The 16,546-nt window shown below is 42.1% G+C and overlaps 1 protein-coding gene across 1 annotated transcript in view; it reads right to left on the bottom strand.

The window, feature by feature from the left end:
* Positions 1-6,156: 6,156 nt before the first annotated feature.
* The window catches only part of LOC121624873 (carbohydrate sulfotransferase 15-like), a 34,822-nt gene continuing 24,432 nt past the window's right edge, over positions 6,157-16,546 (bottom strand). The window contains exons 4-8 of the mRNA XM_041962823.1: positions 13,919-14,062; positions 10,039-10,195; positions 8,677-8,833; positions 7,200-7,347; positions 6,157-6,693 (exon numbers count right to left, since the gene is read on the bottom strand). Coding sequence (XP_041818757.1) covers positions 6,494-6,693; positions 7,200-7,347; positions 8,677-8,833; positions 10,039-10,195; positions 13,919-14,062 — 806 coding nt within the window. The 3' untranslated portion in view covers positions 6,157-6,493. The remainder of the gene's footprint in view (positions 6,694-7,199; positions 7,348-8,676; positions 8,834-10,038; positions 10,196-13,918; positions 14,063-16,546) is intronic.

Raw genomic sequence — 16,546 nt, 5'->3', positions numbered from 1 at the left:
TGCTGCCTCTTCGTGGGCCCATATTTGGTCTTTGACCAGCAGCATCCGTTCCAGCTCTTTCTTTTCTTTTTCCCACTGCTCTGCTCTTCTGGCCCAACTCTCTGACAGTGTGGACAGCTCCTCTTTGCACTTGTCTCTGTCGTCTGAGAGCTCCTTTCTAAAGCTCTCCTCTCTCTCAGAGAGCTCCTTCTGGTGGCTTCGGTCTTCTGCTGCCAGCCGCTCTCGTAGTTCTTCGCAGGTCGCTTTGCTCTGATTTAGAGCCGACTCTGCTTCAGTCAGCTGGGCCAAGGTGACGATGTAAGCATTGGTTCGAGCTCGTCTTTTCTTGGTGGCCCTGCTGATCTGTTTGTCTTTCTGCACGAGGACCTCTTTCAGCTGGCTCACTTCTGCCTGCCACTTCTCATTCAGGGCTGTCGCTCCACTGGAGGCTTCGAGCTCTTCTACAGAGGCTCTCATCCTCTCAGGTTCGTCTTTGAGGAGGCTCTGATTAAGAGAGACCAACTCCTCAGCTCTCTTTTTCAGGTCCTCCTGTAGTGCCCTGCGCTCGTGGTTCCAGCTTTCGATGGCTTCCTCATGTGTGCGCTTCAGATCGGCGACACGTTTTTGCAAATAGCTGATCCATTCGTCCCTCTCGCCGATCCCCTTGATGGCATTCCGAAGATCGGCCTTTAACTTTTTGTTCTCCTCCTCTGCGCTGGAGAGTTTCTCCCGCAAGGTCCTTCTGTCTACCCATCTGCCACTGTCCTGTCTTCTTGCCATTGCGGTTAATGTTGTTCTGAACTGATGATCTGATGTTCTCAAAAAATAAGCTAAACTGTCTCTTAATCCAACTAGTCAATATTCCAAAAGTGAGGGACTGGCTTCTTGGCTCTGGGGTGCCTAAGTATAGACAGTGACAGTGACATCAAAGATCAAGGTATGCCCATATATGGAAGTTGACTCCGCCTTAAAAAGAATGCACTTTCGAAAAAAAAAACAAAAAAAAGTGCAAAAGAATGCACTTTTGAAAAAAAAACAAAAAAGTGCAAAAGAATGCACTTTTGAAAAAAAAAAAAAAAAAAGTGCATTCTTTTTAAGGCGGAGTCAACTTCCATATATGGGCATACCTTGATCTTTGATGTCACTGTCACTGTCTATACTTAGGCACCCCAGAGCCAAGAAGCCAGTCCCTCACTTTTGGAATATTGACTAGTTGGATTAAGAGACAGTTTAGCTTTTTTTTTGAGAACATCAGATCATCAGTTCAGAACAACATTAACCGCAATGGCAAGAAGACAGGACAGTGGCAGATGGGTAAACACCTCGAACCAGAGACAGCGGCATCCTTTTGCTCATTCTGCTCAGGAGTCGCCTCTGGAAGACAGAAGGACCTTGCGGGAGAAACTCTCCAGCGCAGAGGAGGAGAACAAAAAGTTAAAGGCCGATCTCCGGAATGCCATCAAGGGGATCGGTGAGAGGGACGAATGGATCGGCTATTTGCAACAACGTGTCGCCGATCTGAAGCGCACACATGAGGAAGCCATCGAAAGCTGGAACCACGAGCGCAGGGCGCTACAGGAGGACCTGAAAAAGAGAGCTGAGGAGTTGGTCTCTCTTAATCAGAGCCTCCTCAAAGACGAACCCGAGAGGATGAGAGCCTCTGTAGAAGAGCTCGAAGCCTCCAGTGGAGCGACAGCCCTGAATGAGAAGTGGCAGGCAGAAGTGAGCCAGCTGAAAGAGGTCCTCGTGCAGAAAGACAAACAGATCAGCAGGGCCACCAAGAAAAGACGAGCTCGAACCAATGCTTACATCGTCACCTTGGCCCAGCTGACTGAAGCAGAGTCGGCTCTAAATCAGAGCAAAGCGACCTGCGAAGAACTACGAGAGCGGCTGGCAGCAGAAGACCGAAGCCACCAGAAGGAGCTCTCTGAGAGAGAGGAGAGCTTTAGAAAGGAGCTCTCAGACGACAGAGACAGGTGCAAAGAGGAGCTGTCCACACTGTCAGAGAGTTGGGCCAGAAGAGCAGAGCAGTGGGAAAAAGAAAAGAAAGAGCTGGAACGGATGCTGCTGGTCAAAGACCAAATATGGGCCCACGAAGAGGCAGCAAGGAACGAAGACATCCAACAACCGACGCAAGAAAACATCCAACTCACGACGAAGAAGAAGACAAAGAAGAAGAGCTGCAGGAGGCTATTTTTTGAAATTTGATGTTTTTTTTTTCCAAAAACAAAATTAAATGTAACTCCAAAGAACGAATCATTTCGATAAAATAAACAAATTTAAAATAAACCCAATACAAACTGTATTTGACTTGATGGAATTAGGTGGTGGCAAAAGTGTCTTGTTTGTGTAGATAGGATTGTTAACAGCCTGAAATATAGCTATTGGACTTGTAGCAGAAAAACCAAAGTGTGTCTTATAATTACAAACAGGAAGAAAAAGGTCACAGATGTGACTACTTTATATTCCAGTGGTTGTTTTGGTGTGTTGAGAACAGCGGTGATTGACAGCTCGGCTGACCAAATCAGCACGAGTGCAGGTTAATGACAGCATCTGTGTGATTGGCTGCATGGACATTTTAGAGCAGAGATCACAGTCTTTCAGCTGAAACACATGCACATGGCTTAGGTCGCAACCAAGTCGACATGAATGAGGTGAGATTTAAAAGAAGCCAGAGAGTTTCATCGTGTTGAGGGTCTGATAGCAGAAGCCCATCACCCTCAGTCATAAACCGAGACCTGTGAGGAAGCAGCATTTCTGCAAAGGCCCACAAATAAAGCAGAAATAGTCACTAAAAGGTGATGTTAACTGTAAATTGACTGGCTGTTGGAGGCATACAGCCACAAGGCGGCAATTCCAAGTTTGTTCTGTTGTGATCAGCACAGAACCCGATGTTAGAAGCTTCTAGATGGGCTTCCCTGTGGGTTGAAATACACGATAGCTGAGGAATTTCATTTATTTTCCTTTTCTGTAATATAACAGCTCCTTTTTGTAACATAATTATTCATGGACGGGCCTGTGGTGATGTTGAAATCTCTTTTTAAAACTAGGAGCAATTGTACTCAGTTAAGAGTAGAAAGTGTGTGTTACATACGGAAGCAAATCAAATATTACGTTAACAATAATAATAGTAATAAAGAAAAAAAGATTGCTTTATATGGCTTTTCACTGTATTGTATAATGAAGTAACTGGCATACCAAGCTCAACACTGTATATCAGGGGTCGGGAACCTTTTTGGCTGAGAGAGCCATGAACACCACATATTTTTGAATGAAATTCCAGGAGAGCCATACAATACGTTTAAAACTAAAAATACAAGTAGGATATTTCGATGCAAATGCAGCATGGCGTGTGTCGAAGTGCCGCTTTATATTTGACCGCTTCATAGATGCAATTTTATCATTGCATATTAGACACACAGCAGAACCAGCTTTCTCCACAAAGGCAAATTCCTCTGTCCATTCCTGCTGAAAAGGACGACACTCGTCGCCTTTTTTTCTTTTAGCCATCTTCTCAGAAGCGTGTCAAAAATTAGTTGGCTGACAGCGGGATTAACGACACTGTAGTGCGCCCCTTTGCGCATGCGCACATCGACCGCTATTTTCGACAGCAAAATACGGCAGCCTCACTTAAACAGTGCCTGTCACTACCCGATCTGCGTTGCCTCATCTGCGTTGCCTTTGTGATTGATGGATAGATAGATAAATAGATAGACACAACGACATGTATGTTTGCCACTTTCCCACTGAAATGACTGCGAACCGGCTTTCTAGTCGCTGGCTCGCGCGTGCGCAAAGGATTTGTCTGCGAGCCAGATGCGGCCGTCAAAAGAGCCACATCTGGCTCGCGAGCCATTGGTTCCCGACCCCTGGTCTAGTGGCACACTACAGTTGACGATAATGCATATTTGTTACTAGTTGTGGTGCACACAGTCCATTTATTTTCTATTTGACTTCATGTGTTGAGTTGATATGACTTTTCATGACGCTGTAGGGTTAGTTAGTCATAGTGATATTTTCTCCACACAAGGGTTTACACTGCAATCCTCAACACCATTCAGTACGAACCATACGCTAATTTTCTTAGAATAAGAATAAGTTGGTAATTGTCTGCTGCGGATGTCACATGTTAGCAGGTAGCTGCATATGAGTTGGATTGCTGGGTTTAGATTTACCCATCTCAGTTCACTTGTTTACTCCCCACATGGTTGGAGGTCTTCTGTTGTGGAGCAGTGATGCTGAGGGCGATGCACAGTCAGTACATTCACCAGGTAATATACTTCTCTCATAGTCTGAGGTGCCCTTTGCTCCGCTATGCTGCTACTGCTGTAGCTTCTGCTGCTCATATAGCATTTCATAACCTCTGCCAAGCTCTACTGTGCTGAGGTTGGTGTGTCTGTGTGTCTAGATGCCAAATATCAACTCTTTATTACCATAATAAATCTGTTTCACATGAGTTGGTTGTCTGAATTATTTTGTCCAACAGACAGCTAGAATACTGCCAGCATCTGAAAAAAACGCTGTGATTTTCCATGACAAGCAGCAATAGTTAGGCAGAATGTGTGTTTCAAAAAGTCTCTGGAGTTTTCTGAGTGGCAGTACTTGTTCAGTTCATGTCAGTCACTGTATTCTGTCACAGCACAGACTAGGATGTAAGAAGCTTTGGTAATATTTGTAAATTCCAAGGAAATTGAAGTTGGTTGGAAGCAAACCTCTCCAGCCAGCCAGATGGACCATCCAGCTCCAAACAAAATATGCAAATGATTTGCAGTCATCATTTCCTTATTCTAGTCAAATTGTCTTGATTTCAGTGAGAAATAAAAGCTGTCAGCATTTTGATGTTGTACAGGGAAATAAGCTGCGCTCCCTTTTGAAAACCTCAACATCAAGAATGGGCTCTCGTGTTGTTCAATAAAAGTGTATGATTGCAGTTTCCTCTTAGTTATGAAAGGAGGTTTTCCAGTGGTATTTGGGTCAGTTTGTCTTGATGTGAAGGCTGGGGAGGAAGGCTTAGGGGCTGCCAGAAAAGACAGACATGACTACCGACAGGTTGATTTTTTTCCTGTCTTTTTCTTCTATAAAATTGAGGCGTGTTTTTATATTTAAAGCACAGTGAAGTTTCCTTGCCACTATTGCTCATGGTGAGAATTGTTAGGGCTTTCTAAATCATATTATCAAGAGTAGTGTATATAGATCTGTTCTTTATGAAAAGTCTCCTGAGACAACTTCTGTTATGATTTGGAGCTATATGAATAACATTTACTTGACTTAATCGTCTGGATTTTGCTTGAGAAATGTTTTGATTTTTCTCTTGCCTTCAGTCCAAGTTGCAGCTGTATATTGTTAAGTATCGTCTGCCCTCTGGTGTAGAGAATCGGTATGTTCCAACTTTAGCACATACAGTATTTCAGAATGTCAGAGTATCATATTTTCTTCATTCAAATTGTTCAGCAGAGCTTGACAGTGTGTTTAAACACATGCAATTGCTGCTTTGTTCAGTGTTATCTTTTACCCCTGGGTAGCTGTGTCTGTCTAATATGTTCAAAACTCTTTGTTTCAAATGCTACATTAATTTGCCTTAATTGCCCATCATTTAATCAGAAATATTTTAATTCATCTTATTGCTAATTGGTAATTATACTGTGTTTGTGACAACCTTTCAACAGAAGGAGAGGAAATAATAGCGAAGGCTTGATCAGAGTAATTACATGGCTGCTTTTCAGACTCATTCAACTTCAGTCTCCTTTTAATATCCAAATACAGTACACCACGGTCTGAAGTCTGCATTTTAAAGAGAGCTTTTATTCCATCTGATGTCTGTTTTTTGCCTTTGACCAGCTACTATTGGTACAACAGAATTAGCGTTGGATGGGACCAATTTTTAGATTGCAACTACATCTGTGTCCAGTAGATGGTGGTGTTGTTTCAGTAAACCCTTGTGTTCTGATTACAGACGAGCTCATTCTGCGTTTTCCAACTATATATAAGTAACACTTGGGAAACTTGTACTTTTTATCGAGGCACAATGTAAGTCTTTCATCTGCTTGAATATATTCCAGCTGTCTTGGATGAAAAGGACAAAAAACTATGACCGTAGATCTCATCTTCGCAGTTCTGTTGGGTGGACTATTTTTTAATTAACCACACTATAAAAGACAAGACAAGACACTGTTTAAATATCTTTGAATTCACTATTTAATTTTGTACATCTGGTCACAAAAAAAATCAAGACCTGCCAACATGTCTTTCTGTCTTGTATTCACTCGCTGACACACACACACACACGCACGCACGCACGCACACACACACACACACACACACAACAAAATCACCACATTCTTGTGCTATTTTCTATCTTTGATTCATCTCTGCTTTTATAACTTAAAAAATAATTTAAATTAAAAAAAACATTGATTTTCATGGGCACTTGAGAGAGATGAAAGTCAAACAAAGGGGCTGGCTGACACATCAGTGGTTTTTTTTTTTTAACTGAAGGACAGGGGAGGTGTGTTGTTCAGAGTTTAGAGTTGTTCTCCCAGAGGAAGGAGTCATTGCGCAGCACTTTGGCCAGTTTCTCATTGAACGGCATGTAGAAATCCCGCAGTATCTCTTTAGTGATGGGCAGCATGGGTCCAAGGTTTTTGTCAGCCGGCCTCCTGGTGTTCGATGCTGGACTTCTTGTGATCTCTGACTCTATTTCTTTTGTCAGGGGCCCTGTAAAACACACACAAACACGTCTTTCACATCCCTTCTTTCTAGGTCACTTCAGATTTTGCTGCAACAGTAAACACATGGCATTCGTGGCTGAAACGTGCTGCAAACTGCAAGTTGAAGCATTCAGCTGTCACTGGACTTCAGGGTGATTGGCTTGTGTCGTCGCTGCAATGCCTCAAAAATATTAAAAAACAATGGGGCACGGTCCTTTTTTCCAGTTGTAAGTACAAACACAATACAAATGTACCGGGGTACATCTGTTTAAACGTGTGCAAATTATAACCATGTTGTTGTCATGCCATTTTAACACGATTATAGCTGATATTGAATTTGTTTAATTGCCACCCGTTTTAGATTGGTGCATCAGTTCTGCTAGTAATCACAGTCAGCGACATGCATTTAATGTTACACATCCCTAATTGTCTTTAGTGATCTGTTTTGTATTGTATTGATCAGAGTCCCCCTGATTACAGACAAGGTCATATGTTACGATGTTGCTTACTTACCCAGGTTAAGGAAATCAAAGACTTTGTGCATTGTGTATTTCCTGTTAGAGGCATGGTCTTCCAACCTCAGGACCAGAATCTGTTCTCTGCTGAACACGGTCAGCCAGTCCATTAAGTACACAATGTACACGCCAACTTGCAATCTGACCTGAGGACACAAAACAGTAGAATCAATGCGAGATAACCGTGCTCTATCCAAGAACCCCCCCCCCCCCCCCCCCCCAGCAGAGGGACACAGTACTGTATGCATGGTTAAATAAGGTAATGAACAGGGGGAGGGACGGGCAGGTGGAGGGAGGGAATTCCACCAGCTCTCTCTTTCATCTTCCCCATGCATTCAGCTGGGTAATGGCATCATGTGGGCATATGCTGGTATCATGTGGTGTGAGTGGTTGAGGGATCTGAGAAAGATGGAGTTTCCTCTAGAATCAGAAACCTGCTTCACCACCTGCCGTGGATGTGTTGCTTTTCTCTGTTTTATATCACTGTATCTTTGAGATTTCGGACTTGTGATTTTATTTACTAACATTTTGTAAACTGAACAATTCCAAAAATAAATTAGCCAATGATGTTTAGTGAGATTTCACCAGAGCATTTCAAGGTAGCGTAATTGTTGTTTAAATGGATTTTTAGATTCCCATGTGACCATTTATCGCGGAACAGTAGGCGTAAACAAAATACCTTGTTACAGGGAAAGGAATTATCTTTGGCAAAACAGAAAGGCCATTCAGAATAAATGATTACAAGCCAAGCCAACAACTCTTCCTTTGTTAAATCAATTTGGAACAGCAGTGAAGGCCAGTGGTGTCCTCATGCTGGTGTTTATTCTTCTTTTCTCCCTCAACTCTAATCTGAGCTCTAAAACTTTTATCGAGGGGCCACAGGCATGAGGGGCCGCTGTAAGGACAGCTGTAATGCTTTTCACATGGTCTAATAACTCTGAGGAGATATTAGTGGATGGACAATTAGGCCAGCGGCAGAGAATGAGCATGCTCCCAGAGGGCCATAAAGCTTGACAGTGGCGGTTTGAGAGAAGGACCTCTAAATATAAGGCAGCCTGGAGGGGGAGCCAAAAGAGGACGGGTCAGACTCCTCCTCCCCCTGTCAGCCAGTCTGCCCCAGGGCACTGTGGGAAAAGCTGGACTGGGGCCCAACACTGGGGCCCTGCACTGGCTGACACTAAGACTTGGTCTGTTTTGAGAGTAAGAAGGAAGTTCACACCACTGGTAAACTGGGTTTTCTAGCACAAAGAAAGGCTCTAGATGCTGCCCTTCTCGGTGGTTCAACAGTGTTGCCAATCCCTTTCATAAAGTCTATCCTGCAAGCTTTAACATGTGCTAATGAAGTGTGGGTTTCACTCCATCTGTCTTTTTCACTCCTTTTCTTTTTCTTTCTTCCCACCAGCTAATACACTGGTCGCTAAAGTCCAGTGTTCTGCAGGGCTGTGAGACAGAAGCGGGAGGGAGGGTACACTCACTGGCATGGCATTGTTGACAGTAGTGTTGTACACACAGGACCGCATTGTGTACTCCGTAAGGCATCCCTCGAATAACTGCAGCGACTCTGACACCTTCTCGTGAAAATCCTCGGCAGATTTATTGGCAATACCAAAGTAAAGGTAGTCGGAGTAGAGCCTGCAAGACAACAGAGGGGATCAGTGATCAAATGTAAACATGTGAAACTGTTAAATTTCACTTTCGTAAAGAGGACATACGATTCATTGTTTTTCAGGTGTTTATAGATGCTCAGATTTTTAAAAGCTGATGGTTTAAGCCATATTTTGTCTTGCATTAAATAGCTATGTTTCCTGCAGTAACACAAGCACTGATCACTGTAGTTTGTTGTAAATAAGGCACGACTGCCATGATGACCGATCAGAAAATACTTCCAGTTGTACACACAGAAGACAGAAATTGGGAGAACTTTTGTGAAGCAGCTCCAGCGATCTGGAGTAATGTTCTTGCATGGATGATTCGATTTAATGCCGACTTGATACAAGACAACGGGCCTACGCCAGGGCTACTGCAAACACCAATACCATTTCACAATGTCATACACTTCCACAGAGGGCCGATAAAACCCATTGTGATCCAGTTTGTAAACAGAAAATTCTAAACTGAAATACTGAGGCAAGCCAGAAAGATGGGGGTGTCTGCAGTGTACCTGAATGAACATCTAAGTATAAGCAATATGTTACGACATCTTACGAGATTTAGAGATTGGCGCTACAACAGTACTATACATAAATACCAATCTAACATGACCACTTTTACATTAATTTACTTGCTGGATTGAGCATTCACCATGGGATCAGTTCCCATAGAACTGAATTAACAATATTCGAAAAACTGGATATTAAAAACAAAAAACAGTTCATGACACATTTGAACAAATGAAGAATAGTTAAATAAGACTGAGAATATGGATTGAGTAATATCAATAATGCATTTCAGTGGCACATTTCAATAGGCAAAAGCAATTATAGAGAGCCTGTTCAGACATTCTCTGAAGTAGAAATCAACATTAACAGCATAAAGTAATCCCAGTTTAAACAGAATGCCTCGCAGGCATTCAGCAGTAAGCTCTACACGCCGCTGATAAAGGTGTCATAATGAAACTTTATGTGACAGCCAGACTGAGTAAAAGCCAACCGATCCTCTGTGACAACAGGTCCTTTGTTTCCTATAAACAAGTAACGTATCTGTCTGTATCTGCACTGTAAACAGCTATGATAGAGGCACAAAGGTGGCAGTGTGCATGTCAGAACTGTGTCTGTATTACTGCTGGCATTTTAGTGAACATATGCAGTAGGGGGCAGTGAAACAGAGATTACACCCACCTTTCCACTGGGTCCCTGAGCATGATGATGAAACGGGCATCAGGCTGCAGGGCGTGGACGAAGTCCTGGATAAGGAAGGGAGGCTCCCCCTCTGTGGTGTTGTCGTAGAAATACACCCAGGCGTTGTTATCCCACATGGTGGACGCGCTGGCTTCGCCTGCAACACACACCCACAGTGGTTCAACTAAAACCACGCACACAGACCGTCATGCACATACAATTGTCCAATTACACAGAGACAAAACAAACACACGTGAACACATTTTTTGGGTGTTTCTCACTCTTTGGCATTGCATTTGGTGCGTGTGTGTAGTTGAATGAGAGGCTAAATATGAGGTGAATGCAAAGCTCTTTGTTTGTTTCACCAGAGACAGAAGACTGGCTTAAACTGCAACTAAAACAAATAATCGAGTAATTGATTAGTCGAGCGAAACTATTTATTATTAGAAACATAGCAAATTGAATATATTTGGGATTTGGATTGTTTGTCAGACAAAACAAACAATTTAAATGCATCATCTTGGGCTCTGGAAAGTTCTATAATATGTTTTTACATTTTATAGACTACTAAATCAATTAATAAATCAATCAAGAAAATAAGTGGCAGATTTTGATAATGAAGATAGATGTTAGCTGCGGCTCTCTTTAAACTAATTGCCAACTACATTTTATGTCCTCATGCATTGAAAAACTATGTCTCCTGCTTCAAAAAGATGCTTGCATTCTAGGTGACAGTAAACAAGACTCTTTTATAACAGTATAGAAAACATAATATGTAATGTGGGGAGAAAATACAAGTGAATAGCTGATTATGCTTCAAATAATTATTGATTAAACTGCTGAATGTTATTTTGTATTATTCTTCTATCTGAATTTCAGTATTTTTTAAATGATCAGTATAAGCAGATATATTCCCCAATTTGTTTCCCCAGGAAAACATGATAAACCATAAATATACGGAAGTTTCTTTCAGCTTCTTCATATAATTGCCTCTAAATTGAGGCTGGAAGTAACAGACACAGCATGCACCCAGCACACATTCAACAAGTCAACAAAATGAAAGATTCTAAAGCAAGTGCGCAAACACACAAAAAAACACGAGTAATTACATCTCCAGCTGCGAGGAAAATTGTGGAATGACTCCAATCCACATAGTGACTGTACTGGCGCTCATAACAAGTCAGAGGACGTCGTTTCTCAAACAATTTGAGAGCAGAAACTTTATCAGGCTGTGCTGAGAGACGATATCCAGGATTCATTAGGCTGTCTGTGCCTTCATTATCCTCTTATCTGTGAAGTGAAGCTGTGATGTATTTGGAGGGAACACAACATGGGCCTTATCTGCCTCACTTCCTCAGAGAAAGGGATGATAGCCAGGACCTATTTTCTGCGATGACAACGGTGAGAGCGAAACAGGATCGCTGCTAATGCTGTTATGCCTAAAATGATACACACTGTGATCACATCTATTTAAGGGTCTCAGTGTCCATTAAAAGGGCTTATTTTGTTCCATGGAGAGAGGCTGTAACAGGGCAAACAAATGGTGGAGCCAGACCGGCGTGCCTCTGGTGTAGGCCGGCGGTTGAAGAGAGTCAGAAGCCCGAGATCCTGGCCACAGGCCTGCACCTTGCTGGGCTCTCCCAGGGCATGGTGTGAATACTGAGTGGGGCTTTGGCATACTCCCCCCCTCTTACAAGGATTATTTATTTAAAGAGGGAAACAAAACAGGGCAGCATGCTAAGCTGCACTCAATGCAGCAACTCAGTCCAGTGTGAAAAGACTATTGTTGAAAACTTAAATCAGTTTTCCTTTGCAGTTGAGCAGTTTTTGTAGATCGTGCTTGGATGACAGGAAAATACAGAGACAGATGGAAGCAAAGGCGCTGGGAGCAGGATATGCAGATAAAGGATGGAGGTTTAAAACTCCTCCACCCGACTGCGGATGTTATTGCTGTCCTGACACAAAAAGAACAACGATTCCTTTCTGCGGCACTTCAGTGAAGTGGCTAAGTGAAGCAGAAGGAAGTCCAGTATTATTAAGCTGTTAGAGACTCTCTTTAGGGCTGAGTCACCGGCTCTCTTAAAAATCACAGTCACTCGGTGGAGTGAGAGTGGCTGCCTCGGAGCAGCTCTGTGCTTCAGCCCCGCTACCTGCTGCGTTGCTAGCAGCTTTGTAATATCGGAGGCGAGATTACAAGTGAAGTTCCAGGCAAGTGTCAGGTCAACCCGAGCCAAACGCTATTGGCTCCAGCCTGATGAGGGCACAGAGTAATGTCAGTCCACGTTTCTCACAAAGATCACAGCGCTGATACACAGCCGGAGTGACTAATATGATACGGCAGAAGGAGGAGGCTAAAGCTGTCCTCTGACATGTGATACTGACAAAACAGGAAGGCAGAGATTACACTGAACAGGAAATGTTTGTGCAAATAAAACTGCCTGGAGATCTGATTAGCAAGATGGTAATCATCATTAGTACATTGTTCTCTTGGCTTCCCTCTTATATGTAATTCTTTAAGATTTAGATCTTCCGTAACAGATCTGCAGCACTTCCTGTCATTGCGTGCCACTCAAAGGTTTGCTGAGTTTCACAATGTGCTTTGCTTACTCGGTTTGAAAAGGTGTGTTTTGATATTTCAACTCTGGGTAACATTTAGTCATAAGACTAGACTAATGTTAGAAATAGAATTAAAAATTTCTCATTCAAAATCCCACAGGCACTGGAGTAGGGACATCTAAACCAAATTTTTTGGACCTGATCCAGACCCAAGTCCCTTTTGGTTGTTTGATATTGCTTATTTGCGGATAGAGAGTCTGATCCAATACTTACATTTTACTGAAATGCTGATTCAGTATACATCTGACACACTGAAATAAGAGCTGTAGCCTACTCTCTATTACTATCTAGCTACTATGTTTGACGTACCATATTTTTCTCTTGATCTAAATACTCAAGGTCCTGATTTAAAGCTAAATTAAATCCACAAACTTAAATTTTTAATATGATTTGAATGTACAGTGGTGTAATGGGTGGCTGTCATAAATGAGAGCAACACTGAAAAATTAGCAGACTGAGGTGGACAAAATACAGTAGAATGCAGTAAAAGGTTCAGAATTCGATCTGCTTTATGTTAGCCTATACCGATCCATTAAACTTTCATTGTAGATTAATCTTTCAATTATTTTCTCCATTGATGGATTAGTTGTTTGGACTATAAAGTGGAAAAAAAATGGCAAAAGATGTTCATCAGTGTTTCCCAAGATGACATCCTTAAATGTCTGGTTTAGTCCACAACAAAGAGAGATTCAGGAGAAAAAATACAAGCACTTCTCTGTGAGCTTCCCAGGAAAAAAGATATCACATCCTGGCAGTCTGTCAAACCAGACGACTTGCAACCACAGCAAGCCTCTAGAAATTTGAAAACATATGAGCAAACTTTAAAGGCAGTTAAAACTGTGTCAATTAGTGCCCTTAATACAGATGACATTGTAAGTATCAAATTGGATAGCTTTATTTTTCCAAGAGGGGGGATAGTCTATAAAGAAACCACAAACAGTGACACAACACTTTTTGTCACCAGTCATTGTAGTTACTGCAGCTCATTATCATTAATAGTCAATCCAAATCCAACAACTTTTTTTTTTCACGTCTGCTCTTAACATCAGTGATTTATGATTTCATGCTTATCCTCAGCACTGGCCATTGCTTACCAAATGGACAGAAGAGTACACAAATTTGATGCAAACATGCTAACAGAGCACATGCAAATTAGCTCAAATGTTAATTAGCGAGGCACAAATTAAACTGCAACTTGATTTCAAAAGGTTGTTAATAACTACAGTATTTACCATCACTGTGTACTGACTGTCATTTTGCTTACCTATGATGATATTAGGTTGGCTGGGGCTTCCACTGGCGTTTGCTGTGAGGTTGCCTTGGATCTGGTAAGCAGCCTGATCGAACAAGTCCAGGTAGTCTTCCACTGGGTATCGATCATGAAAGCCCTCGCTCAGACGGATGATACCTGGTGGAGGGAGAACACAGGGATGGTAGATAGTTTGTTCTCTGGTGCATGTTAAGTTTTGTTTTAAAGATATCATATTATATGATATTATATTTTGTTGACAGTAGAGACAGGCTGTTTCTCTTTATGAGGCTAAAAAATATTGGGATTAGACATCGTTTTGGAATCTGTTAGGGTTGAGATGGGTGTGTATCCATGGAGCATGTTTTCATTCCAGCCAGCCCTCTCCTCTCCATGTGTTTCAGTGATCACACTAAAGGAGGTCATCCGGGCTTCTGTGTTGTCCTGACTGTAGGGTGACCTAATAAAATCCAGGTTCTGATCCAATCCAAATTCAGCAGGGAATACTGTCCTTGCTCGGTTTTCCAGCATTTCCAGTTAAGGGCCAATGTCAAGTTAATGCTTAAATGCAAGACTAGCAAATGTGTTTTCCATCTGAGCTGCTGTGGTTTGGAGTATAATTACAATTTACTAGGCAATTGTGGAGATTCAGTGTAGGATTTAGGAGTATCCATGCAGCATAAGGATAATGAGCTAGCTCAGGCGTCTGTTACTTTCAGTGATGCTTTGATGGTGTCGCAGTAAAACACCGTTCTCTGGTTAGCAGGGAAAACATGATTAGGAATCTCTGGTAAGCTCTCCAAACACCCAGCCTGCATCATTATTAATCCAGAACCGTTACACCTGTATGAGGTGTGATGATGCTAGTGTGTCTTGCTTTAGTGCTTTTTTCCCCCCATCCCTTTGCTTTTTGATATGAAGCGTCACGCAGTTTTCAAATGGTCTGTGCTTCTTGATGGGTTACTGTATATGGTAGACACATCTGATTAAGATTCAAACTGCTCCTCTAAGAAAGTTGTGTGATGCGGATCGCATCAAATCACCTTTTTGCTGCATCGGATGAGTGGAGCCTTGAGGGGAATGAAATAAATAAATACAAAACAAGACCATTTGAATTCAGAGTGTTCTCAAAGGATGTCTTAAGAGAAAAGTGCTGATTACTAGAGCATAGCTCTAAGTGCAACACTAGAAGAGACGGAGAGAGAGAGAGAAAGAAAGTGGCAGCAAAGATGAAAGGATGGGGAGTGAGGGGGGACAATGACTGAAGGGGGCCTACGTCCTTGGGATACAGCAGCATTTGCTGCTACGCAACATCACAGGCTCCAGAAAACACAAGCGGCGGCAGAAAAATTATGGCAAAAAACACATCCACATCCCGCAGCTTTATGAGGTTCAAATAATTATCAACTCAAACGGAACACAACACATTAAAATAAGGATTGCATGCAGACTGATCAATCCACCAGTTAGGTTTTGTGAGTCTTAGAGGGATTAGGGGCATAGTCAGCGACTGGATGAACTTCAAAAGGATCACTTTGGCAGCGACGGTTAAGCCTCCTTTGATATTTATGGTGAGAATTTGGATGAAATTTTCCAAAAACGTGGCCAGTTCTGTATCTAGCTCCCTCAACAAGTGTTATGCCAGAACCCCGGGTGAAATTATTAAAATCATTAAGTAATTTTTAGACAGATAGCTCCAGGCAAAACAAAATGTATCAGCCATCGCTGAGCAGACCAATAGCACTCATCCACAGTGAGAAATCACGATTTAAAAAATTGAGTCCTCACGCTGTGCTGATGAGATAGCTTCTGTTCTTAAAGGAGAATTATGAGATTATCCACAACACTGTACATAAGCGTCTTTCAACTCAGTATAAAGTCATTATCTAATCTGCTTTCCATTTCGTAATCACAGCTGACTTTGAACAGATCGGTGCCCTACAGTTTAACTGCTGGTCTTCACATTTATTTTGCCACCACTATTTTCTTCACGAATGCAGACGCACATTAGTTACACACGCACACACACACACACTGACTCACACTCCTGATGCCTGCCTCTTGAGCTGCAGAAGATTCTCCATTATTCATGAGTCTTAATGGTTGTTTCAGTGATAAAGAAAACAAAAAGCATGTAGGTACTGAAATGATGGCTCTTTCGGGAGCAAAAACATGAGACAAATTTAGAATCTTAGCTCCTTTAAAATGTTACTGCTAGCCTGGACACTAATTATCATATACAAATTTTATTTTGAAAGATCTAAGAGGAGAACAGACCTGATATGCTTTTTTTAGTGTCATTAGGAAAAAGCCACCAAATCAAACGAAAGGAGGAATGCAACAAAGCATCTGCAAGTGAAGTGAGGGTATGATTTGTTTAATACGGAGGGTTTTCAGTTCACCCAAATACAGGCTCACTCCCAGATCTCGCATTGGCTTTTAGTCCCATCTGTGGTGGTGTGGTGGTTCTTTTAACATCACAGATGCACATGGTGAAGAGAAGCACATGATGGCATCCACACATTTAGATGACAGAACTGCCATATGACCAGATGTCTGCTGCGAGGTAGCTCTTACCTCTTGCCGCACAGTGTGAGGTTTTTTATTTCTTTGTTTGAGAAAATGACATGTTACCACCTGTTC

Source organism: Chelmon rostratus, chromosome 21 (genome assembly GCF_017976325.1).
Source record: "Chelmon rostratus isolate fCheRos1 chromosome 21, fCheRos1.pri, whole genome shotgun sequence".
Taxonomy (NCBI): Eukaryota; Metazoa; Chordata; class Actinopteri; order Chaetodontiformes; family Chaetodontidae; genus Chelmon; species Chelmon rostratus.
Note: the sequence above shows the minus strand (reverse complement) of the source record. Positions and strands in the feature narration are given on the sequence as shown.